General features: G+C 41.5%; 1 protein-coding gene across 2 annotated transcripts; it reads left to right on the plus strand.

Annotated features, from left to right (window-relative positions):
• Window positions 1-1,803: 1,803 nt before the first annotated feature.
• Window positions 1,804-12,704, plus strand: LOC125092401 (synaptonemal complex protein 3-like). Of its 2 annotated transcripts, none has more exons than XM_047716847.1 (9): window positions 1,804-1,874; window positions 2,762-2,914; window positions 3,716-3,785; window positions 3,960-3,994; window positions 5,678-5,795; window positions 6,677-6,776; window positions 8,579-8,677; window positions 12,218-12,322; window positions 12,451-12,704. In XM_047716847.1, exons 2-9 carry the CDS (start codon window positions 2,791-2,793, stop codon window positions 12,502-12,504), a joined length of 705 nt encoding a protein of 234 aa, XP_047572803.1. In that variant the 5' UTR covers window positions 1,804-1,874; window positions 2,762-2,790; the 3' UTR covers window positions 12,505-12,704. The 2 variants fall into 2 exon arrangements, with proteins under 2 accessions (XP_047572803.1, XP_047572804.1); XM_047716848.1 differs by having other exon boundaries at window positions 1,822-1,877.
• Window positions 12,705-19,923: the final 7,219 nt, after the last annotated feature.

Genomic DNA, 19,923 nt, shown 5'->3' on the forward strand with positions numbered 1-19,923 from the left:
GGATTCGGAGTTAGACGGATCTGACTTAGAATCTTCATTCTACCGGAAGCTGTGGTTTTGGCACGGGATAAACGGAATGACCCGTGGAACAGGATAGAGAAGCAGAATCAGGGACATAGAGAAAGTTGACATATGACAGACATGGCACAGCTGACAGCGGGGAAAGCGGGCACCATTCAACAAATGAAGATGACACAATTATTTTTTTCATGGGAGGAAAAAAGCAATTAGATCACTATCTGACAGGGAACACAAAAATCAGCTTAGCATGACCAAAGACTAAAAAATGCAAAGTAACACCTTAAAACAATTTTAAGAAAATATAGGAGAAAACTTTTATGACCTTAGGGTTCAGACAATTTCATTCTAAAAGGCCCAGGAGGCAAGGGGAAAAAATGGATAAATTGGAAAACAACAACGTTTAAAAACATGTGTGCCTCAAAGGACATTATCAACACAGCGCCCAGGCAACCCGTGGAATGGATAAAAATAATTCCAAATAGTCTGTCTGATAAGAGATTAAAATCCTCAACACATAAAGAGGTCCTATGACTCAGCCACAATGGGAAAAAGAAAAAAAGACAGATTAAAAAGTTGGCAAAGGACTTGACTGGACATTTCTGCAAAGAAAGTATACAAATGGCCAATAAGCACATGAAAGGATGCTGAACATGAGTAATCAGCAGCGAGGTGCAGATCAAAAACACGAGGAGATGGCACTTCACACTCATTGGGATGCCTGTTACCAAACAAACCAACAAAATGCAAGAAACAAAACAACCCTCTCGCCCCACCAAAACCCAACAGAATAACAAGTGTTGGCGTAGAAGTGGAGAAACGGGAACTGCTGAGCTCTGCTGGTGGGATTGTAAACAGGTCATTACCGGCTCTGAGCTCGTGGACTCCTTTAAACGCCGCAAAACACCATTGCACGTATGCCAGACATCAGAGTGTTCCCAGCATCACTGCTTCTCGGGGCTCTAAAGTGGAAAGTATCCACTTGTCCGTGGACAAGGCAACGGATGAACGGACTGGGGAGCGGTCCCACAATGGCGTGCGCTACAGCAGGGAAGATGAGAGCAGTAGGGCTCCGCGGGATAGTATAGATACTGTTAGGACACAATGTCAGGTGAAGAAGGGAGTGGCGGGACAAGAGGCAGAACGCGATACAGTTTATTGTGCCACCCAGGCAGCACACCAGGAGGCCAGGACCGTCAAGGATACATACACGGGTCTCTAAAACAAAACAAAAACCAACCAACCAACCAGCCCAAACGACGACGACGACGACGACGACGACGACGACGACGACGAGGACAATGACAACAAAACCCAAACAAACAAACGAACAAAAACACCCTAGAAAGCGGGGCGGGGGTGGCTTACACAGGGCAAGCCGGAGGATGGCCATTCCTCTGGGAGTGGAAGCAGTGGGTGGGAAGGGCCCCGGGAGGAGACGGAGTAGGAATTGTCCACGTGTCCCAGGTCAGGAAGGTGGAGGCTTGAGCACCGACCTGTTCCACACTCCCGTATCCTTTGTGATTTCCGCGGAAGATGACCTGTGTAATGTCCTTGAACCGCAGCTGGGGCCTCGGACCTCGGACCTCGACCCTCGACCCTCGACCCTCGATCCTCGATCCTCGACCCTGGACCCTCGATCCTCGATCCTCGACCCTGGGCCCTCGATCCTCGATCCTCAGCACCAGTAAGTGCCTGGACGGCGGTTGGCCCAGGGGGCGTGTCTCGGCCGAGGCCCCGCCTCCCGCATGCGCGCTGTGCCAGCCAATCAGCGACACTCCCGCCTAGGCGTGGCTGGCTGCCTCCTCTCCCTCACGACGCCCTCGGAGGAGCTTCGCGGAGGACGTGGTGTGGAGGTCGTTGTGCGGCTGGAGGGGTGGAGGGAGGGACAGAGAGAGACAGAGGACGGGGCTGGGGCATAGGGACCCTCAGGGAGGCCCCGGCGGGTAGGGAGGTGGACCCGGGGGCACCGTGTGGCCATGGGGGGGGTCTCCTCAGACGTGAGGGGACCAGGGTGTGGGGGCGGTGGCGGCCGGGCTCACCTCTGACGTGATGTCCCCACGGGGTCCTGTGGGACTCTGACAGGACACGACGAGGCCCCTGAGGGCAGGGCTGGCAGGGCCGGCCGGGCGGGGTCCCCACTTCCTGGGAGGGTCACAGCTGGTGAGGAGGGGCCGTCTGCCTCTGTCCCTCCTGCCTGGCCGTCCCGGCAGGACCGTTTGGTCCCCTGAGGTCGTCCTGGGGTCCAGATGGAGCGTCGAGGAGGCCCCCCCTCCCCGACCACCACTAGACCTGACCGTCCCCGGACAGGGGCAGAACGGTTTATTCCCCATCCATTCCAAGGGGACCCTTGTTTTTGTCCCGGCCACGGTTGGGCCTCCAGACCAGCACATGGTCCCGTGGGCCCCGAAGGGGGTGGGGATGGCTTCTGTCCCAACGCAGGAGCAAGAATGTGGCGGAAGGTCCTGACACTCAGATAGATGTCCCGGGTCGGGTCGCATGCCTTGGGTCGGGGCGGAGCAGGGAGCCAGGATCGCAGAAGAGTCGGGGGTTGGGGGTGGGGGTGGGGGTGGGGAACAGGGAGGCGGGGAAGAGGGGTCCGCCAGCCATGTCGTCTTTGCCCCGTCCTGGTCCAACAAGAGACATGAGGACACACACACTCTGATCTGCGCAGGGGATCCTTGCCTGGCATCGCTCTCCTGACCGTGTCCCCATTTCTTTAACACGTGTTTGCGCTCACAAGGTGCGGGAGAGCTCGGAAGACACCTCGGGATGCCGCCGGCTGGGAGGAAGCGCCTGGGGAGAGCTGCGAAGGCCCCCGTGGAGGCTCAGAGTATGGCAGCCTATGACTTTGGGAGACAAGAGAGAAGACAGCTGAGCGGGCCAGAGGTTGAAGGTATGTCTGTCTGACACCTTTGCAGAGGTAGCGCGTGTAGATACCGCACACGGGGCAGGTCACTGCTTCGGAGTCCTCAGAGTAGCAAACAGTAAATTCCTCGCGCGCGCGCGCGCCCATGTGTGTGTAGTGTGTGCGCGCGCGCGCGTGTGCGTGCGCGTGGGGGGGTGCGCGCGTGTGTGCGGGGTGTGTGTGTGTGTGCGTGTGTGTGTGCGTGTGTGCACACGTGCATGTAAAAAGCAGTTGCAGGTACCAGAGGCTGCCCCCTTGATCCTCCTGTCCCAGACCAGGATATTATAGAGGCTTAGATAGCAGCTCTTCTGCTCCCCGCGAAGTCCTTCTTTCCAAAATATCTCACACCTGCTGGGTGATGTACTCTGGCATTAACCTTGAAAGACTTGTAACGCTGTCTCCGTTGCGTGGTCCTGGTCCCTGATCTAGTTTCATCCGACCTCGCAGGGGCACGCTTCCTTTCCTATGGCTCCCTTAAAAACCTTGTGTTTGCAAGAGGGAGGCCTGAAGAACTCCACAGTTGAGGATATTGCTCCCTGAAAACTGACTCCCCAAATGCCACACTTCGTTGTTTCTTGCTCTGTTTTTTTGTTTTTTGTCTTTTGTTTTTTTGTTTTTTTATTTAAATTCAGTTAGCCAACCTGTAGTACGCCGTTGGTTTGTGATATAACGTTCATCAGCGATTCATCTGTTGCCTAGAACACCCGGCGCTCATCGCATCACGCGCCCTCCTTAATGCCCACCACCATACTTCATTTTAAAATGTTTTCCACTTTTATTTCAATGCAGGAAACAATCCAGTAACTGATAACTACTGGGGAAGAAGTCCTCCAGCAGGATCATTTCTGGCAGATCTGGGGTAACGTGTTTAAAGCATTTTTCACTTGACTCATAAGGTACTTTAAGAATAATAAAGGTTGGCTCAGGTAACAAGCACTGTATGTGAAGCACCTGGCATGATGTATTTCATCCAGAAAACAAGCATGCTGTTTTAGGTACCCTTAATTAAATACCTAATGTCATTTCTTTACAGGAATGAATTACAGAATATGTTGGAAAGATTTGAAGGTATGATTTAGGAGCTATTTCAGCACATGTAAATTGTTTTGAGCCATATAACATAGTAACAGGAAATGTTAATCAATGGAGTACAACACTGATATTTCATGCCTTGTTCTCAGACACAGGATTTTCCCTAAGTATTTAGTGTGATTTGACTTCATAGATTTCCTTAGTTGTCCTTTTTATCGTGGATGTGCAGAGAATGGGGCTGCCAGTGGTGAGGTAAGAGTGACGCTTTTATTTTACACATGGGTACATTTGATGGACTGTGGGGCTCTTAGAAAACATTGCACAAAATAATCTCTCTTCCACTTTGTGTCCCAGAGTAGGTGACAGGTCAGTTTTTAAATATCAATTTTTAATTTTCTGATTGTAGTCATTTTCCTTGACTTTTTTTCTATTTATTTTCTTTGGTGCAGAAGTTTAAATCGAACCCTGTAGAGTAAGTCTTTGTCATATTGTTTACACTAATAAACTGTGCAGTGGAAAACTAAAGACCACCTTGCCAGCATGCTAGCAATATTGTGATCAGAACTGATATACCTAGAAGTTTCCAATCGTTCTGTCAGATGTCCCTTAAACACTAACTGGGTTACAGGGCAAGACTCTTAGTAAAGAGTCCGAGTCAATATTTGAGTCCTCTGTATGGATCAGTCATACAAGCAGGTATGTATTGAAAGCTTTGCTCTACTTGGTGGTGGCAAAGTTCTTGGTGTGTGAGCTGTCTCATAAACTGATTATTACACGTGGCAAACTGAATATAGAAAATAGTTGTAGAACAGCACGCCTTTTCATGATCCCTGGAAAATAGCTATCGATGGCAGATCCATAACATACAATCAAATGCCTAGGAAAGCATTTTTTGAGGTATTAAAAATTTCACTAATTGCAAAGCTGCTTTTTAAAAATGACGTAAGAAAAACTCCATTTGTTTACTAAAAACATATTTAGGAAGTGTTTTCATTCTGAATAAATTCTTCTATTTCCTTAAACTCTCCATGGTCTTTTGTCTTTAACTCAAATATACTTAAACCTCATTGACTAAATGAAAACACACACACACACACACACACACACACACACACTTTTTTCATTGATACACACACACACACACACACACACACCCTTTTTTCATTATTTATTTGTATCCCTTTTGGACACTTTTTTTTTTCCTTTTGGACACTTTTAAAATAGAATGATAAAGTGTGTTTTATATATTGAATTCTAACGAGAATCCATCTCAGTGAGTCCTTTCATTTGAAGGATATTTTATACATTTATTAAAGACTAGCCTCTACAACTGTCTTTTCAAGAGAAAATTAAAGACTGTCATCGAGGAACCACCCCCCCCATTTTTTTTTTTACACATTTTGGAAGATAGTAACTTTTGTTTATTAGCTCTTTTTCCAGGATAAGTTAAATCAAGGGTGTGTACAGGCAAAAAAATAAATAAATAAATTGGAATTCAGATACTAGTAACTGAAAGATTTCACAGGAAAAAAAACATCTTGAATAACGATGAATTCATCTTGAAGATGAATAATCTTGATTTCTGATGGGAAGCCTTTAAAAAAAACCACTAATTGTCTTTCCAATGCTGCTGAACCAATATTGCCTGTGTTGTCTTGAATAAACTGCAAAGAATAGCTTTCAGCATTAAATGTTAATAATTACGTATGCTTAATATAGGTGACACTAAAAGGATTTTTTATGCAAAGAGAAAAAGATGCATGATGGATACCAGAGCTTCTGTCAAAAGCATTAACCAGAAAATTGAGCATGTTTGGAAAACCCAGGAAGAGCAGAGGTAACGTTGTTGGGTTTTGGAACCAGAAGCTGTGTGTCATTTCTTAGTATTTGTGATGACCAATTAATTCAGTATAATACTGTTATCCTCTATCTGTTGGAGTCTCTGTTGAAAAATACGTCTGGCTTGATTTTTATCTAAGCAAATAGTTCCTTTAGTCCTATAAGTTCACACCATAACTGAAAAGAGATGTATTATCTAGAGGTCAATAAAGATAACCCCTATTTTACTCCTTTCAAATTATAATGGGGCTTTCTTAGCATAAGAAAACATTGCATTCATTCTTGGAGTGTGCAAGCTGAATAAGAGACAAATGTCTTGTGAGAGTTAGCTGTATTCGATTATGTAGAAAAGATCTCTCTTATTTTGAATAATTTTTAAATGTATCCCTATTGAGTTCACTGTTCCTTTGTACAAAATCTTTATTGTGCCACTGTGGGGGAGAAAGTGAAATGTTACTGTTTGGGAAACTTGTATTACATAAGTGACTATGACACCCTCATTGAATCTATTTATCATTCCACAGCCTATATGTTATTCAGCAGGTGAATGAACATGAAAAAAGTAAAAGTAAAAACAAAACCCCTTGTAGATAAAATGCAGTTTTGGGGGAAATTTATAATGCAATAAATCTTCCTTGGTTTTCAAGAGCTAAGGCATACGGGATAGCATCCCTCTTAGACAGTTAGGAGTGAGTGAGGGTTAGCAATGGGAGTAAGCCATCCACTTTATTTTGCTGTTTTCCATCAGAAAATGTCAGCTGTGATCGCCCCCTTCTCCCTTTATAGTATAATTTATGTCCAGTCACTTTGGTTTTGAGTGGGTTTACTTTTTTCTTAACAATACAAAGTATGACACTTACTCATAACTGTGTTTTACAGGCAGAAGCTTTATCACAAATACTGTCAGCAGTTTCTAACTTTGTTTCAAGAGTGGGATACAGATGCGCAGAAAACCAAGGAGGAAGAAGAAAAACTAGCTGTTGGTATCGGGCTTAGCTTTATAATTAATCTATGGTAACCAAGTCTCGAGTAGGAGTGGTGAGCCGAGCCACATCTTTAGACCCGTAGATTTGAGCCAGAGTCCTGTTTCCATTGATGGCTATGTGGCTGGGCCCCGATCTCAGAGAAATCAGAGAAGTATAGGCACACATCCTACTCACAATAGCCCTTGGTCTTTACTTCCTCTCTTCGTTGGGGTTCCTGCAGTTCCAAGTGACAGACATTTGCCAAAGTACAAAAGAGGGATGCCCTTGGTTTATCTGAAGACATCAAAGGGAGTTTTGCGCCAGGTATCGCTGAATGAGTCTGGGTAAAGGTTGCTTGGGCAGTGCTGTCTGGGGCTCTGTCTCCGTCTCCTAATAGGCCCTCTCCATGGGGTCAAGTATGACAGCATCTTACAATCCTAGATTCACCACCAGGTTAGTAACCCCAGTGTACCGAGATAGCCTTTCTCCATAGGTCTGGCCGAAAAGTCCCCCGGACTGCCATCGGTAATCTAGTTTCAATCGTTTGCTTGTTCCTGAACGGGTCATTGACCTCAGGGCATGGGTCCCTCTTAATGGACTGGCCTGTATCACATTTAGGAGTAAGGATGGTGGAGGAGATATTGCTTTTTGAGGGCAAAGGAGAAGTCCTGGAATTGTTCCCTGAGAGTGGGCCAGTGACTGGACAAGGGAAGGGAAGTACCATCGCCAAGCAACGTTCTGGTCCAGGGTGGGTTGGGTGTCATAGCAATCATAAATTTACATGAGACTAGTACTCATGGTTGTGGTTGCGTCTGAGCAGCTGGAGAGCTGGATTTTCCAGGGTTGGGCTGAGGTTAGCCGTGCACCTCAACAGAGTGAGAAGGGGGCAAGGTATATAAGCAAGGGTGTAGGTATGACCGTCGACCATAGATTGATCTGGAAAGGGGGAAAATGAGGACAGAGGGTGGAGACAGGGGACGGTGAAAGGTGTTCATTCAATGGATGTCGGATCCTGCTAGGGCACTGAGCTGTAGTAGGAAAGGGAGAGTGAGCCACAAACACAGGGAGGTAGAGGTGGAATGTTGTGGAAAATGGGCAAAGAGCGTAGTCCAGTGGTCAAGAGCCTGGACACTGGGACAGTGATGTTTGGGATCCAGTTCTGATTTTTCTAAATGCTAGCTGTGAAACCAGGGACAAACTGCTTTCCTCTGAACCTCAGTTTCCTCATCTACAAAAAGGGAGTATAATAAGAGTACTTACAGGTTTTTTGTTTGTTTTGTTTTTTGTTTGTTTGTCTGTTTTTAGGATTTAAGTAAGCTCCTCTATAATAAGCTTATTTGAGATGGTTCAGACAGGTTTCTGTACATAGTTCCTCTGTAATCTTTGCCATTCATAACATCATGTAGGTGTTTCAGTTATCAGGCTGACAAAAATCTAAGGTATGACTCTGAAAGTGAGTGGCTAAGTAGGGATATAACAAGTTCACTGGTGGAGGAATAGGAAGATCATGGAAGGGTTATTGGAGGGATCATGTGTGTGGATTTCAAAATCAACAAGAATAAGATATATGATTTGATTATTGTTAAGAAAGGAAATTTCCTACTTAGTGACCAGCAGATAAGACTATTGTGGTGTTTTTCTATGTTACCGGTAAACACAGATGACGTAAACTCGGTCATAATATTTGATAAAAGAGAATATACTAAAAAAATATTTATTTAAAAACTACTCCAGTTGAATCTAGATTTTTTTGTTGTGAGATTTTAAATTTCACCAAAATGGTCATCACAGCTTTTTTTTTCTTTTATATTTGTAGAATATATTTCGACAGCAACAAAAGGTTTTGCAACGCTCTAGAATTGTTCAGAGCCAAAGAATGCAAGGAATTAAAGAGTTGTATGAGCAATTCTTAAAGGTCTGCTGAATTTCGTAACACAATGTCTTCTCATAAAATTATATATATATATATATATATATATATATATATGGAAGTAGAAAATAATTGTTTTTCTTTCTTAATACATGTCAAAAACATTTTGGTTATGCCTTTGAAATCAATTAAAATTAATTAGGCATTTTCCATTTTGAATTCATTGTTCTGATTTAACATAAATGCTAAATGTACTTTTACTTTTCAGATTCATTAATGGTTTTGTGGGTGTTACTCAAGACAGGGAATGCTAGATTGGGAATTTTGCCAAGAAATATGCATATCGTGCACGAAACTGATCCTTTATTAACAACTTAATCATGGTTATTTTTTCCAGAGTCAGTCTTTCTTAGGAGAGTAGTGATGACTCTGTAGCTTGAAAGTAGGAAGACTTTAAATCACTTCCCGATGTCATTTACTTTCCTTTGTGCTGCCGATGTTTCTTAAACAGCAAGTAGCCAATTTTATTTTCAGTTGCATTTTGTTAAGTATTTCGTGGCATATTTGCTTCCACAGTTAAAAAGTGACTAAGAGTGGCTTTATATGCCAACTTGTAATTGCAAGAGACAGCACAGAGAATGAAAGAATGAAAATGAGAGTGAAAAAAGCCAGAGTAAGGCTATCAGCTTGTGAATTGAGATTACCTTCAGTCGTATTTCCACACTAGCGAATCCTCAGTGACACAGACCTCTTCTTCACACAGCTGTACACTCATTTGGGAGTGGATGGAATCCTGTCCATTCCCCTTCTGTTTTTGGTCAGGGTGCCCTTGTCGTCATCGTTGTTTCTAATGTCCTAAGGATACCTAACGCCAGACGACCCACCTACCCTCTTTTATTCTTTTGCATGTGGATATAAAGTTTTCCCAGCTTCATTTGTTGAAGACACTATCTTTTCCTCATTTTGTATCCTTGGCCCCCACGTCAAAAATCAGCTGACTGTATATGTGAAAGTTTATTTCTGGGCTCACTGTTCTGTTCCATTGGTCTATACATCTATCTTTATGCTAGTACCAAGCTGTTCTTGTTACTGTAGCTTTATAATATATTTTTCACATCAGGAGGTGTGATGGCTCCAGCTTGTTGTTGTTCTTTCTTGGAATCACTTTGGCTATTCACGGTCTTTTGTGGATCCACATGAATTGTAGGGTTGCTTTGTAAAAGCATTTCTGTAGAAAAATAGCACTGGGGTTTTGATGGGGATAACACTGAATCCGTATGTTGCTTTGTGTGGTATGGGCATTGAGCAATATTAAGTCTTCCTGTCCGTGAGCATGGGATAATCATTCCACTTATGTGTGTTGTCTTTAATTTCTTTCATCAGTGCTTTGTAGTTTTCAGCCGACGCCGACGAGTCTATCACCTCCTTGGTAAAGTGTTTTTCCTTAAGTATCTTACTCTTTTTGATGCCATTGTAAATGGGATTGTTTTCTTAATTTCACTTCTGGGGAACTCATTGTTAGTGTGTAGAAATACAGCTGACATTTGCGTGTTGGTTTGATAACTTGCAGCTTTGCTGAATTCATTTATTAGTTCTAACAGGGATTTTTGCATGTGTGGAATCCTTGGGGTTTCCTACATATAAGATCATGCTACCTGCGAGCAAAGATAAGTTCACTTCTTCCGTTCCAGGTTGAATGCCTTCTGTTTCCTTTTACCGCCAAAATGCTCCAGCTAGGCCCTCTGGTACTATGTTGAGTAGGAGTAGTGAGGTTGGGCAACCTCGTCTTACTCCTGATCGTAGAGGAAAAGCTTTCAGTTTTTCACCACTGAGTACGTTAGCTGTGGGCTTGTCATAAAGCTGTGGGCTTTATTATGGTGAGATACATTCCTCCTGTACCTAGTTTGTTGAGAGTTTTTATCGTGAAAGAGCATTGAATTTTGTCAAATACTTTTTCTGCGGCTTTTGAGATGATCATGTAATTTGTTCTTCAAAGAATCTTGTTCAAATACGTGGTGAAATGTCACTCTTCTAAACTAACTGGAATGTTTAAGAACTAGTGATATAATTTCAAAATAAGTATTCTTTAAAGAATCTTAGGATTAAACATATACTAAATAGTAATATTAAAATCGTTTCCAAGCAGGGAGTGTGTTGTTCTAATGCTCTGTGAAGACCATTTATTGGGTGGCATGGAGGTTTTGTAAAGTAACAGAAGTTATTTCTTCTCAATGTTATTGTCCAGTGTAACCACTCAGGGTTGGAAATTTACCGTTTTCCTTGACTCCTGTGGTTCCTTATCCTCCCCCTCCAGTTACTGTTGGGCTGTGTGGTACTTAACCTCTGCAATGGTACTTTAAATTCTTTCTTCGAATTCCCACTGCTGCAGCCCTAGCTGAGGACCTCATTGTCCCTTGCTTCTACTATTAAACTCTCATCTGATCTCTCCATCTTTCCTAGGTCTGCGGGTATTATCTTCCTACGAGGTAGTTCTCCCCTCTTGAAAACCTGTGAGTAGGTTCCCCTTGTAAACTCTTAGATATTCAAAGATTCACCATGACATGATGCCCTTTTTAGTTTTATTTGCTACATTCTGTCTTTATTCCCACCCTTCCCGATAACTGCTTCATCTAAACTATTACTTCTACGCTCCGTTTATGTCCTTCCCCTGGAAGTGTTTTTAACTTCTCTTTCTTCACCTATTGAAATCTTATTCTTTTGCCAGCCAGGTCGGCATTAATCTCCTTTTTCTGCTGTGCAGCCGCAACAAGTTGTGCTTCTATAACTCTCGTAAAATTTTTGTATCATTTCTGTTTATGTTTGCTCTTGGCCCTGGAATATGGGAGAGATTGTGTATTCATTTTTAAATTCCTCCACAGCACTCAACACGGCACTTTCAACATGGTATGCACTATTTCAGCACTTGTTGAATGAATAGCAAAATATAAAAAGTGGGTTGTGTCTTTCATAAGTTGTAGAGGACACATCACAGGTCATTTTATTCCCTCAAAGGAAATCATGTTACGTTGACTATTACTGATAATAAACATGTCATTACCTGACGTTAGAAAGCTCATTACTGGATTTCGAAATTACAGTGATTGTTGATAGGGACTCCCACTCCTTTTCTGTTTTGGAGTCTATCTTGAGCTTGACCTTAGCTGCTTGACATTAACCCATTGTTCTGAGCAAAGCGTACTGTAGTTGTGTCTCCTAAAATAAGAGTATTTTGGGGCATCTGGGTGGCTCAGTCAGTTAAGCGCCCAACCCTTGAGCTCAGCTCGGGTCTTCATCTCAGGGTTGTGATTTCAAACCCCGTGTTGGAGCCCACTTAAAATAATAATAATTTAATAATAATAATGATGATAATTATTATTATTATTATTATTCACTCGAATCTGATATTTTAAATTTTTCTTAGTGAATGTTTTGGTCTACCTGTGTGATTTAGAATTTTATTTCAAGTAAGATAATGGACATCACTGGAATATTAAAAAATGTAGTACTTTTGAAATTTAGTTTTGCATGTTTTGAACATAAGAAGAAAAATGGTGGTTTGTAACTGGACTAGGCTTTTTGTTTTAGAGTAAAGAAGACTTAGAGAAGAATCAGGAAAATTTTCTTATTGGTGAACAGAGCGAACTTGGGAAGGAAATGGTCGTGTTGCAAAACCACCTTATGATGGCACATGTAAGTAGTGTAATATTTAAAGGTGAAAACTAAGGATTGATTTAAACGTTGAAGTAGTCTATTTGCTGTTATATGTACAATCCTTACATAAATACTAAACGAGTATATTCTCTCCTTTCATTTAATAGCAGCAACAAGAGGTGGCAACTGTTCGAAAGTCTCTTCAGTCTCTGTTATTTTGATGACATTTGAAGAAAGGACTTGAACTAAGTAACATGATAATTGTGGTTTAACAATTCCAGCTGAAATGATTACATCTTGTTACTTGTTGGCTTGTTTAAGTGCCAGCCCCTCTTTCTGTGGACCCAAACAGTTATGTGAGTAGCAACAATCCCAAAGTTATATGCAGGAAACGTTCAGAACTTTGGTAGCAATGGCGACTTTTTCTCCCTAACACTGTCAATTAAATTTCAGCAATAAAGATGATTTACATTGAAGTACGCTTCAGCGAATCTGTGTCAGTCCCCAAAGATAGAAAGTACAATTATAGAAGGTTACATTGCTCTTCCTGAAAGAAAAAATAATAATAATGAAAGAATACACCCTTCTGCGTATACTCGTAAAGTTACAGAACCAATTCCAATGAAGATGAGATTTGAAATACAGTCTACTCCACAAAATTACAAAATATATTAAAAGCAACTTAAGTTTGTGCCCCAGAATAAGTGAAACTGCTAAAAGTCATTAAGACAACTGAATAAGATATGTAAATATCGACTTGTGAGACATGAAGTTGTGAATATGCCATTTCCAACAACAACAACAAAAAATTAAAATGTCATTTAATTGATTTCGGTCCACTATTAAATGACACCTGCCCTTAGCATGGATTAAAAAGTATTTTATCAACATATACATGTGCTTAGTTACCTATGGTTTAAATATTTTGTGCCTATCTATCTTTAGAGGTTAATTACCTAGAAAGTTTGGTTTTGCAAGTTTAATATCCAGTGAGTATGTGGAAGGTTGATTGTATGCTCATCTAAAAATGTGAAAAATTAATTCTCACACCTTGTCTTTTCTGGTGCACTTTTTACGCACATAACTATATGAAATTTTCAGTTGGAAATTGAAATTTCCAATTTTCAATTGGAAATGAAATTCGACTTCATAAGCACGAAGTTGTTTGTGAATTAGTTTGGAATAAATCAGTTAAATGTATTCTAAATTACTGAAATTCTTTCATGAATCATTCAGAACAACAACAACGAAAATACTCCCATTTGGAGGAGAGGACTGTCTTTCTCCTGTTTTTCTGTGGGTTAATATTTTAATTATGGCCACTAGAGCCCACTCTCCTATTTGTTTTATGGTTTTCCCTGTTTTAAAAGTAATCCCAAACATTCTCATATTCTCTCTCCCTCTCTCTCTCTCTCTCTCTCTCTTTTCCAAACCAAACTCTCTTTTTCTAACTTCTAACTTACTTTTCTTACGTAGGAAGAAGTGAGTCCTCCACCGTGAGTGAATATTTGACATCAAGGGACAGTTTACTCCTTAAATACTGCGTTTTTGGGTTTTTTTTTGTTGTTGTTGTTGTTGTTGTTTTTGTGAAGGATTTTCCACTTAAGCCAAAACATTAAGTCTTAAGTACGACTTCAAAGTTTTTTTTCTCAAACCTTTATTTGAATTCCAGTTAGTTAACATACAGTGTAATACTAGTTTCAGGTGTAGAATTTAGTGATTCAACACCTCCATACAACCCCCGGGGCTCATCACTGACAAGAGCCCTCCTTAATGCCCATCACCTATTCAACCCATTTCTCCGCAGCCACCTCCCCTCTGGTAACCATCAGTTTGTTCTCTACAGTTGAATGTCTTGTTTCTTGGCTTTCCTCTCTTCCCCATCCTGTCTGTGTTCATTTGCTTCTTGAATTCCACTTATGAGTGAAATCATATGGTATTTGTCTTTCTTTGACTGACTTATTTCACTTAGCACAATACTCTCTAGCTCCATCCATGTTGTTGCAAATGGAAAGATTTCATTCTTTTTTAATGGCTGAATAATATTCCTCTCTCTCTCTCTCTCTCTCTCTCTCTCTCTCTCTCTGTGTGTGTGTGTGTGTGTGTGTATAAAACTCAACATCCAAAAAACAAATAATCCAATTAAAAATGGGCAGGGGACATGAATAGACATTTTTCTAAGGAAGACATACAGGTGTCCGATAGACACGTGAAAAGATGCTCAGCATCACTCATCATCAGGGAAATACAAATCAAAACTACAATGACTGGTGACATCAGTCAGAATGGCCAAAATTAACAACACAGGAAACAATAGGCGTTGGCAAGGATGTGGAGAAAGGTGGAAATGCAAACTGGTGCAGCCACTGTGGAAAACAGTATGGAGGGTCCTCAAAAAGTTCAACATAGAACTACCCTGAGACCCAGCAACTGCACTACTAGGTATTCGCCCAAAGGATACAAAAATAGTAACTCCAAGGGATACATGCACCCCGATGTTTATAGCAGCATTATCAATAATAGCCAAATTATAGAAAGGGCCCAAGGGCCCATCAACCGATAAATGGGTAAAGAAGTTGTGGTATATTTCAAACTTTTAAGGAGATCCTCACTTGAAACTAGAGGGTATTATGCTGAGTCAATCAGAGTCAATCAGAGAAAGAAAGTCAATCAGAGAAAGAAAATTATCGTATGATCTCTCTGATATGAGGAATTTGAGAGGTAGAGTGGGGGGCCTTGGGGGGCAGGGAGAGAAAAAATGAAACAAGATGGGATTGGGAGGGAGACAAACCATAAGAGACTCTTAATCTCATGAAACAAACTGAGGGCTGCTGGGGGGAAGCGGGTGTGGAGAGGGTGGGGTTATGGACATTGGGGAGGGTATGTGCTATGGTGAGCGCTGTGAAGTGTGTAAACCTGATGATTCACAGACCTGTACCCCTGGGGCAAATAATACATTATATGTCAATAGAAAAAATAATAAGAAAAAAGAAGATCCTCACTTGAGAAATTTTGCCACTGGGCGCAGAGGCAAAATAAGTACTCCAGTGTGTTCTCTGCGTATTTAATTCAGATATGCATATTTTTTCTTTTTAAGGAATATGGACTTACTGGCTTTTGTTCAATATGCTTTTCTCTTGCTTAAGATATTTACCGTACACACTCATTACTCCATTACTTTTCTTATTGTTCCATTAGGTAGCCTAGGGGCTGCAGAACCGTCGGATCAAATTAACAATTAGGTCAGATGGGAGGATTGATATCTCACTGAATGGTTCTTACTCAGTGTGTTACCTGACATCTGTTAATAAGAAATAAAAACCTTTAACAGGAATTTGCCTACTTCTGTTCACTATCCATAGAAAGAGATGTATTATCTACAAACTTATTAAACTGCTGGTCCAAACATAAAATAGTAAACAGAGTCTCCAAAATACCATTTGCTTTTAGTCCTGTGAGCTACCTATAAAGAAGCAGAACAAATTATTCATTTATTGCTTCAGATTAATATAATTTGATAAAATTCACTGTATGTTTTACTATTTAATTTTAAGTGGTTTCCCTTTTATTTTCAGTACTGAATATTAGTCACAACTTGAATTTGAGGTCAAGACTAGTAACTTCATCTCGCATTTGATAGGGGAACACTGATGATCAAACTTCTCAAATTCATGAGTGGGTAGCCTGTTAAAAAGTTTCAGTATCTAAATTATATGTTATCAAAGTTGGAATGATGGTAACAATAAGGCTGATAAAGAACTTACAGTGTAGTTGGGAAGGTGGCCTCCCTGCATACAGCAAGTTGGAATGATGGTAACAATAAGGCTGATAAAGAACTTACAGTGTAGTTGGGAAGGTGGCCTCCCTGCATACAGCAGTAACTCATGTCGCAATCTCACAGTTCCCGTGGAACACCGACAAAGCGGAACCGTTGGTCGAGTAATGACACCACAGAGGAAACCCGCCCGTTGTGTGAGTCGTTTCCAGCCTTGAGTTCCAGGACTAAGGGTTTTATTCACACCACGAGTCATCAGTTCAAATAACTTCTTACCACCAATTGTGTGAGGCTTTAGCAAAGACACACTCAAATATTAGGGTGTAAAGATGACGATGTTTTTCAAAAGCGCTAGTTGCTGACTTCTTGTAGCTCGTTATTGCCAGGAGGATCTTTGGTCCTGTGGGGAGTCCAGGTGACAGGACCCTGGCACCCTAAAGGATACAACAGAAGGTCAGCCTCCAACTGTGGCATTGCATCTCTCCCACTGCAGACATAATGCCAGACCGTCGTAAGTTGGAGCGCGGCCTAGAGGAGTAACCAGATCAGAGCTGTGCTTCCCAGACTTCCACAGAGCCTTATGGTGTTACTCAGAGGTCACACAGGGCCACAGAGGTTTGGGCCAACCTTATACACATGCAGTGTTTTACACCAGTGACCAGCTAACAGATAACAATGGGATTGATCCTACATATATTTTACTATGTCAAAGGTCATCGGCACGTGGGTTATCCAGTTAATACGTCTTTGTGCAGATATCTAAAGGATGCTTGTCCTGCCGATTCTGGAAAAAAACACCATCACTGTATAGGAGGAGTGTAACTCTGCCCTGGTGTCTGCTCACAAACACCGTGTTCTGCAGTCTGACTGCAAATATCTAAGCTGTAAAATTGTACAAGGCAGCCCATTACATTTTTATCCATGTTAATCAGGATTCCCCCAGCACTGCTAATCTAAAACAAATAATGAAATTAATTAGGTATGAAATCTCCTAAATCTAGAACCATCAACCGAAATCTGTGTTTGCTAAAATTGATTTGTTCTTGTCTATGTATAAAATAGTATTAAAAAAAAAAACAAACACCAGATGAAGCAGTGAGGGAGAAACCTGTAGGCACATAGTAGGTGTTGAATAAATGTTAAACGACGCCCTTGTTCTTTTTCTTAACATGGCGGGCATGTATTAGCCACTTAGCCAGTATTATGGACTGAGGCTGTTGTGGCAGAGTAGTTTGTTCTCTCTATGAGATTTCTTCCTATGCAAAGCTTGATTCGATGACAGTGGCCTCTTAGGAACCCACTCTTTTCAAGTACTGAGGTCAGCAACCAAGCAGAAAATAAAACATTGTATGAGGTTCAAATATGAGAACCTTCACCTCATAGTAGTTTATTAAAAATACAGACTATCTACTCTGTTCCACTGGTCTATGTGTCTGTTTTTATGTCAGTACCACCCCCGCTTCCCGAAAAAAAAATGCAGACTATCAGCTTTTCTTTCCTAATACGGAGTTACAAGTTTTACACATAGACTATTATACTGGATTTATTTGTTTTAACATTTAATGTATGAGATAAGTTTTATCCCATAAAAGATAGTTCAACTATTGCATTTAATTTTGTCTTGGGGAAATGAGGTCATTTGCTTGTCTATGGTAAAACATTCAACACATAGGGGGAAAATGTGCACAGGATATAGGATAACCAAATTATAGAATGAAGAAAAGAGGTACAGAGATGGAATCAGCACAAACATAGCCCAGATTTTTTTTTTTTGAGAAAATCCAGCAACGCAATATTGTTTTTCCGAATATTTCACAGGTTCTTAAATATAATGTTAAATGCTCATATTTACCATATAACCCTACATTGTTTCTTCTCAAAATGGAAATATCACGAAGATGATCAATGAAGCTACCTGAATTTCAGTTACATCTAGTCTAAGGAAGGAGAGCAAACAACAGGTGAGGGTTTATAAATAAAATTCCTGACTATGGAGGATAGCTACTCCTGTATTAAGCACCAAAGATGCAGAAATATTTGAAATATCTATTGGCTTTACATTTTTTTTTGACTTAAGTTCCATGATTAACTTATTGTCTGACTGTAGTACTAAGTGAAGAATGCTAGAGAGCAACATAAGCTCACAGCTTTCAGTATGTAGAGGGGCGGGGGAGGTGGGGGGGGTTGCGGGTGGGGGGAGGGTGGGCGAAATCCTTGAGTGGCATGGATCAAACTGCTAATAGCAATTATCACTGAGGTGACAGGAGACACTTACTTTCTACTTCATGCACTTCTGTGAAGTATAAATACTGTTTTAAAAGATTTTATTTACTAATTGACACAGAGAGAGATCACAAGTGGGCAGAGAGGCAGGCAGAGAGAAGTGGGGGGAAGCAGGCTCCCTGTTGAGCAGAGAGCCTGATGCAGGGATCGATTCCAGGACCCTGAGACCAATCACCTTGGCTGAAGGCAGAGGCCTAACCCTCTGAGCCACAGAGGCGCCCCAAGTTTAAATACTTTTTGTTACCAATCATAAATTACTCTTGTAATCAGGAAAAATTATAATTATCAAAGCCATCTGACTTCAGGCAATGCTTTAAACATTTAAACATTTTAAGTGTTACTGGCTGCCATAAACTATCTGCCAAGTCTCTGAGGTCTGGTCCCTGAGAAATGGCTAACCACATAGAGACCAACCATTAGCCAACAGGGTACACCCACAGTGATGGTTAAAATAAAATTAACAAGTTGTGAAGAGATGTGTGTGTGTGTGTGTGTGTGTGTGTGTGTGTGTTCTGCAGGGTGGTCCTGCAGGGTTGGGTTTCAGACAGAAGGTCCACAGTTAACACTGTTAACTACTTAAAACAAGTACCAAGAACTGAATTCCACCTAGTTTTATTGGATTCCTAAAATACCTTCTGGTTTAAATAAGCCAGTACAGGATTCATTTCCATCATCTTTCCTTTTTTAATTTTATTCTATTTCTTTATTGTGTTATGTTAGTCACCATGGAGTACATCATTAGTTTTTTTTTAAAGATCCTTATTTATTTATTTATTTGACAGACAGAGATCACAAGTAGGCAAAGAGGCAGACAGAGAGAGAGAGAGAGAGGGAAGCAAGCTCCCTGCTGAGCAGAGAGCCCGATGCGGGGCTCGATCCCAGGACTCTGGGATCATGACCTGAGCCGAAGGCAGAGGCTTTAATCCACTGAGCCACCCAGGCGCCCCCATCATTAGTTTTTGATGTAGTGTTCCATGACTCATTGTTTGCATATAACATCCAGTGGTTCATGCTATCCGTGCCCTCCTTAATACCTGTCACTGGGCCAACCCATCCCTCCCCCTTCCTTCTAAAACCCTCAGTTTGTTTCCCGGAGTCCGTAGTCTCTCATGGTTCATCTCTCTTTGAGAGCTCTCCCTGAAAGCAACTACAGTAAAAGGTAGTGGAAAGATGAAATTGAAGTAAAACCCACCTACTTGGGTGGAAAAAAAAAAAAAGCCTTCTGCTCCATTTTGCTGTGAACCTAAAGCTGTTTTAAAAAATAAAGTCTAGGGGCACCTGGGTGGCTCAGTTGGTTGAGCGACTGCCTTCAGCTCAGGTCATGATCCTGGAGTCCCTGGATCGAGCCCCCCACCCCCCATCCCCCCCCACATCGGGCTCCCTGCTCAGCAGGGGGTCTGCTTCTCCCTCTGCCCTTCTCCCTCTCTCATGCGCTCTCTCTCTCTCTCTCTCTCTCAAATAAACAAATGAAATCTTTTTAAAAAATAAAGTCTAATATATATGTTAGAACGTGTGTGGGGGGGTTGTAATATGTATACAAATAATATATAATGGCAAATTATGTATAAATATATAAATAATT

The sequence above is a fragment of the Lutra lutra genome, chromosome X (genome assembly GCF_902655055.1).
Source record: "Lutra lutra chromosome X, mLutLut1.2, whole genome shotgun sequence".
Classification (NCBI taxonomy): domain Eukaryota; kingdom Metazoa; phylum Chordata; class Mammalia; order Carnivora; family Mustelidae; genus Lutra; species Lutra lutra.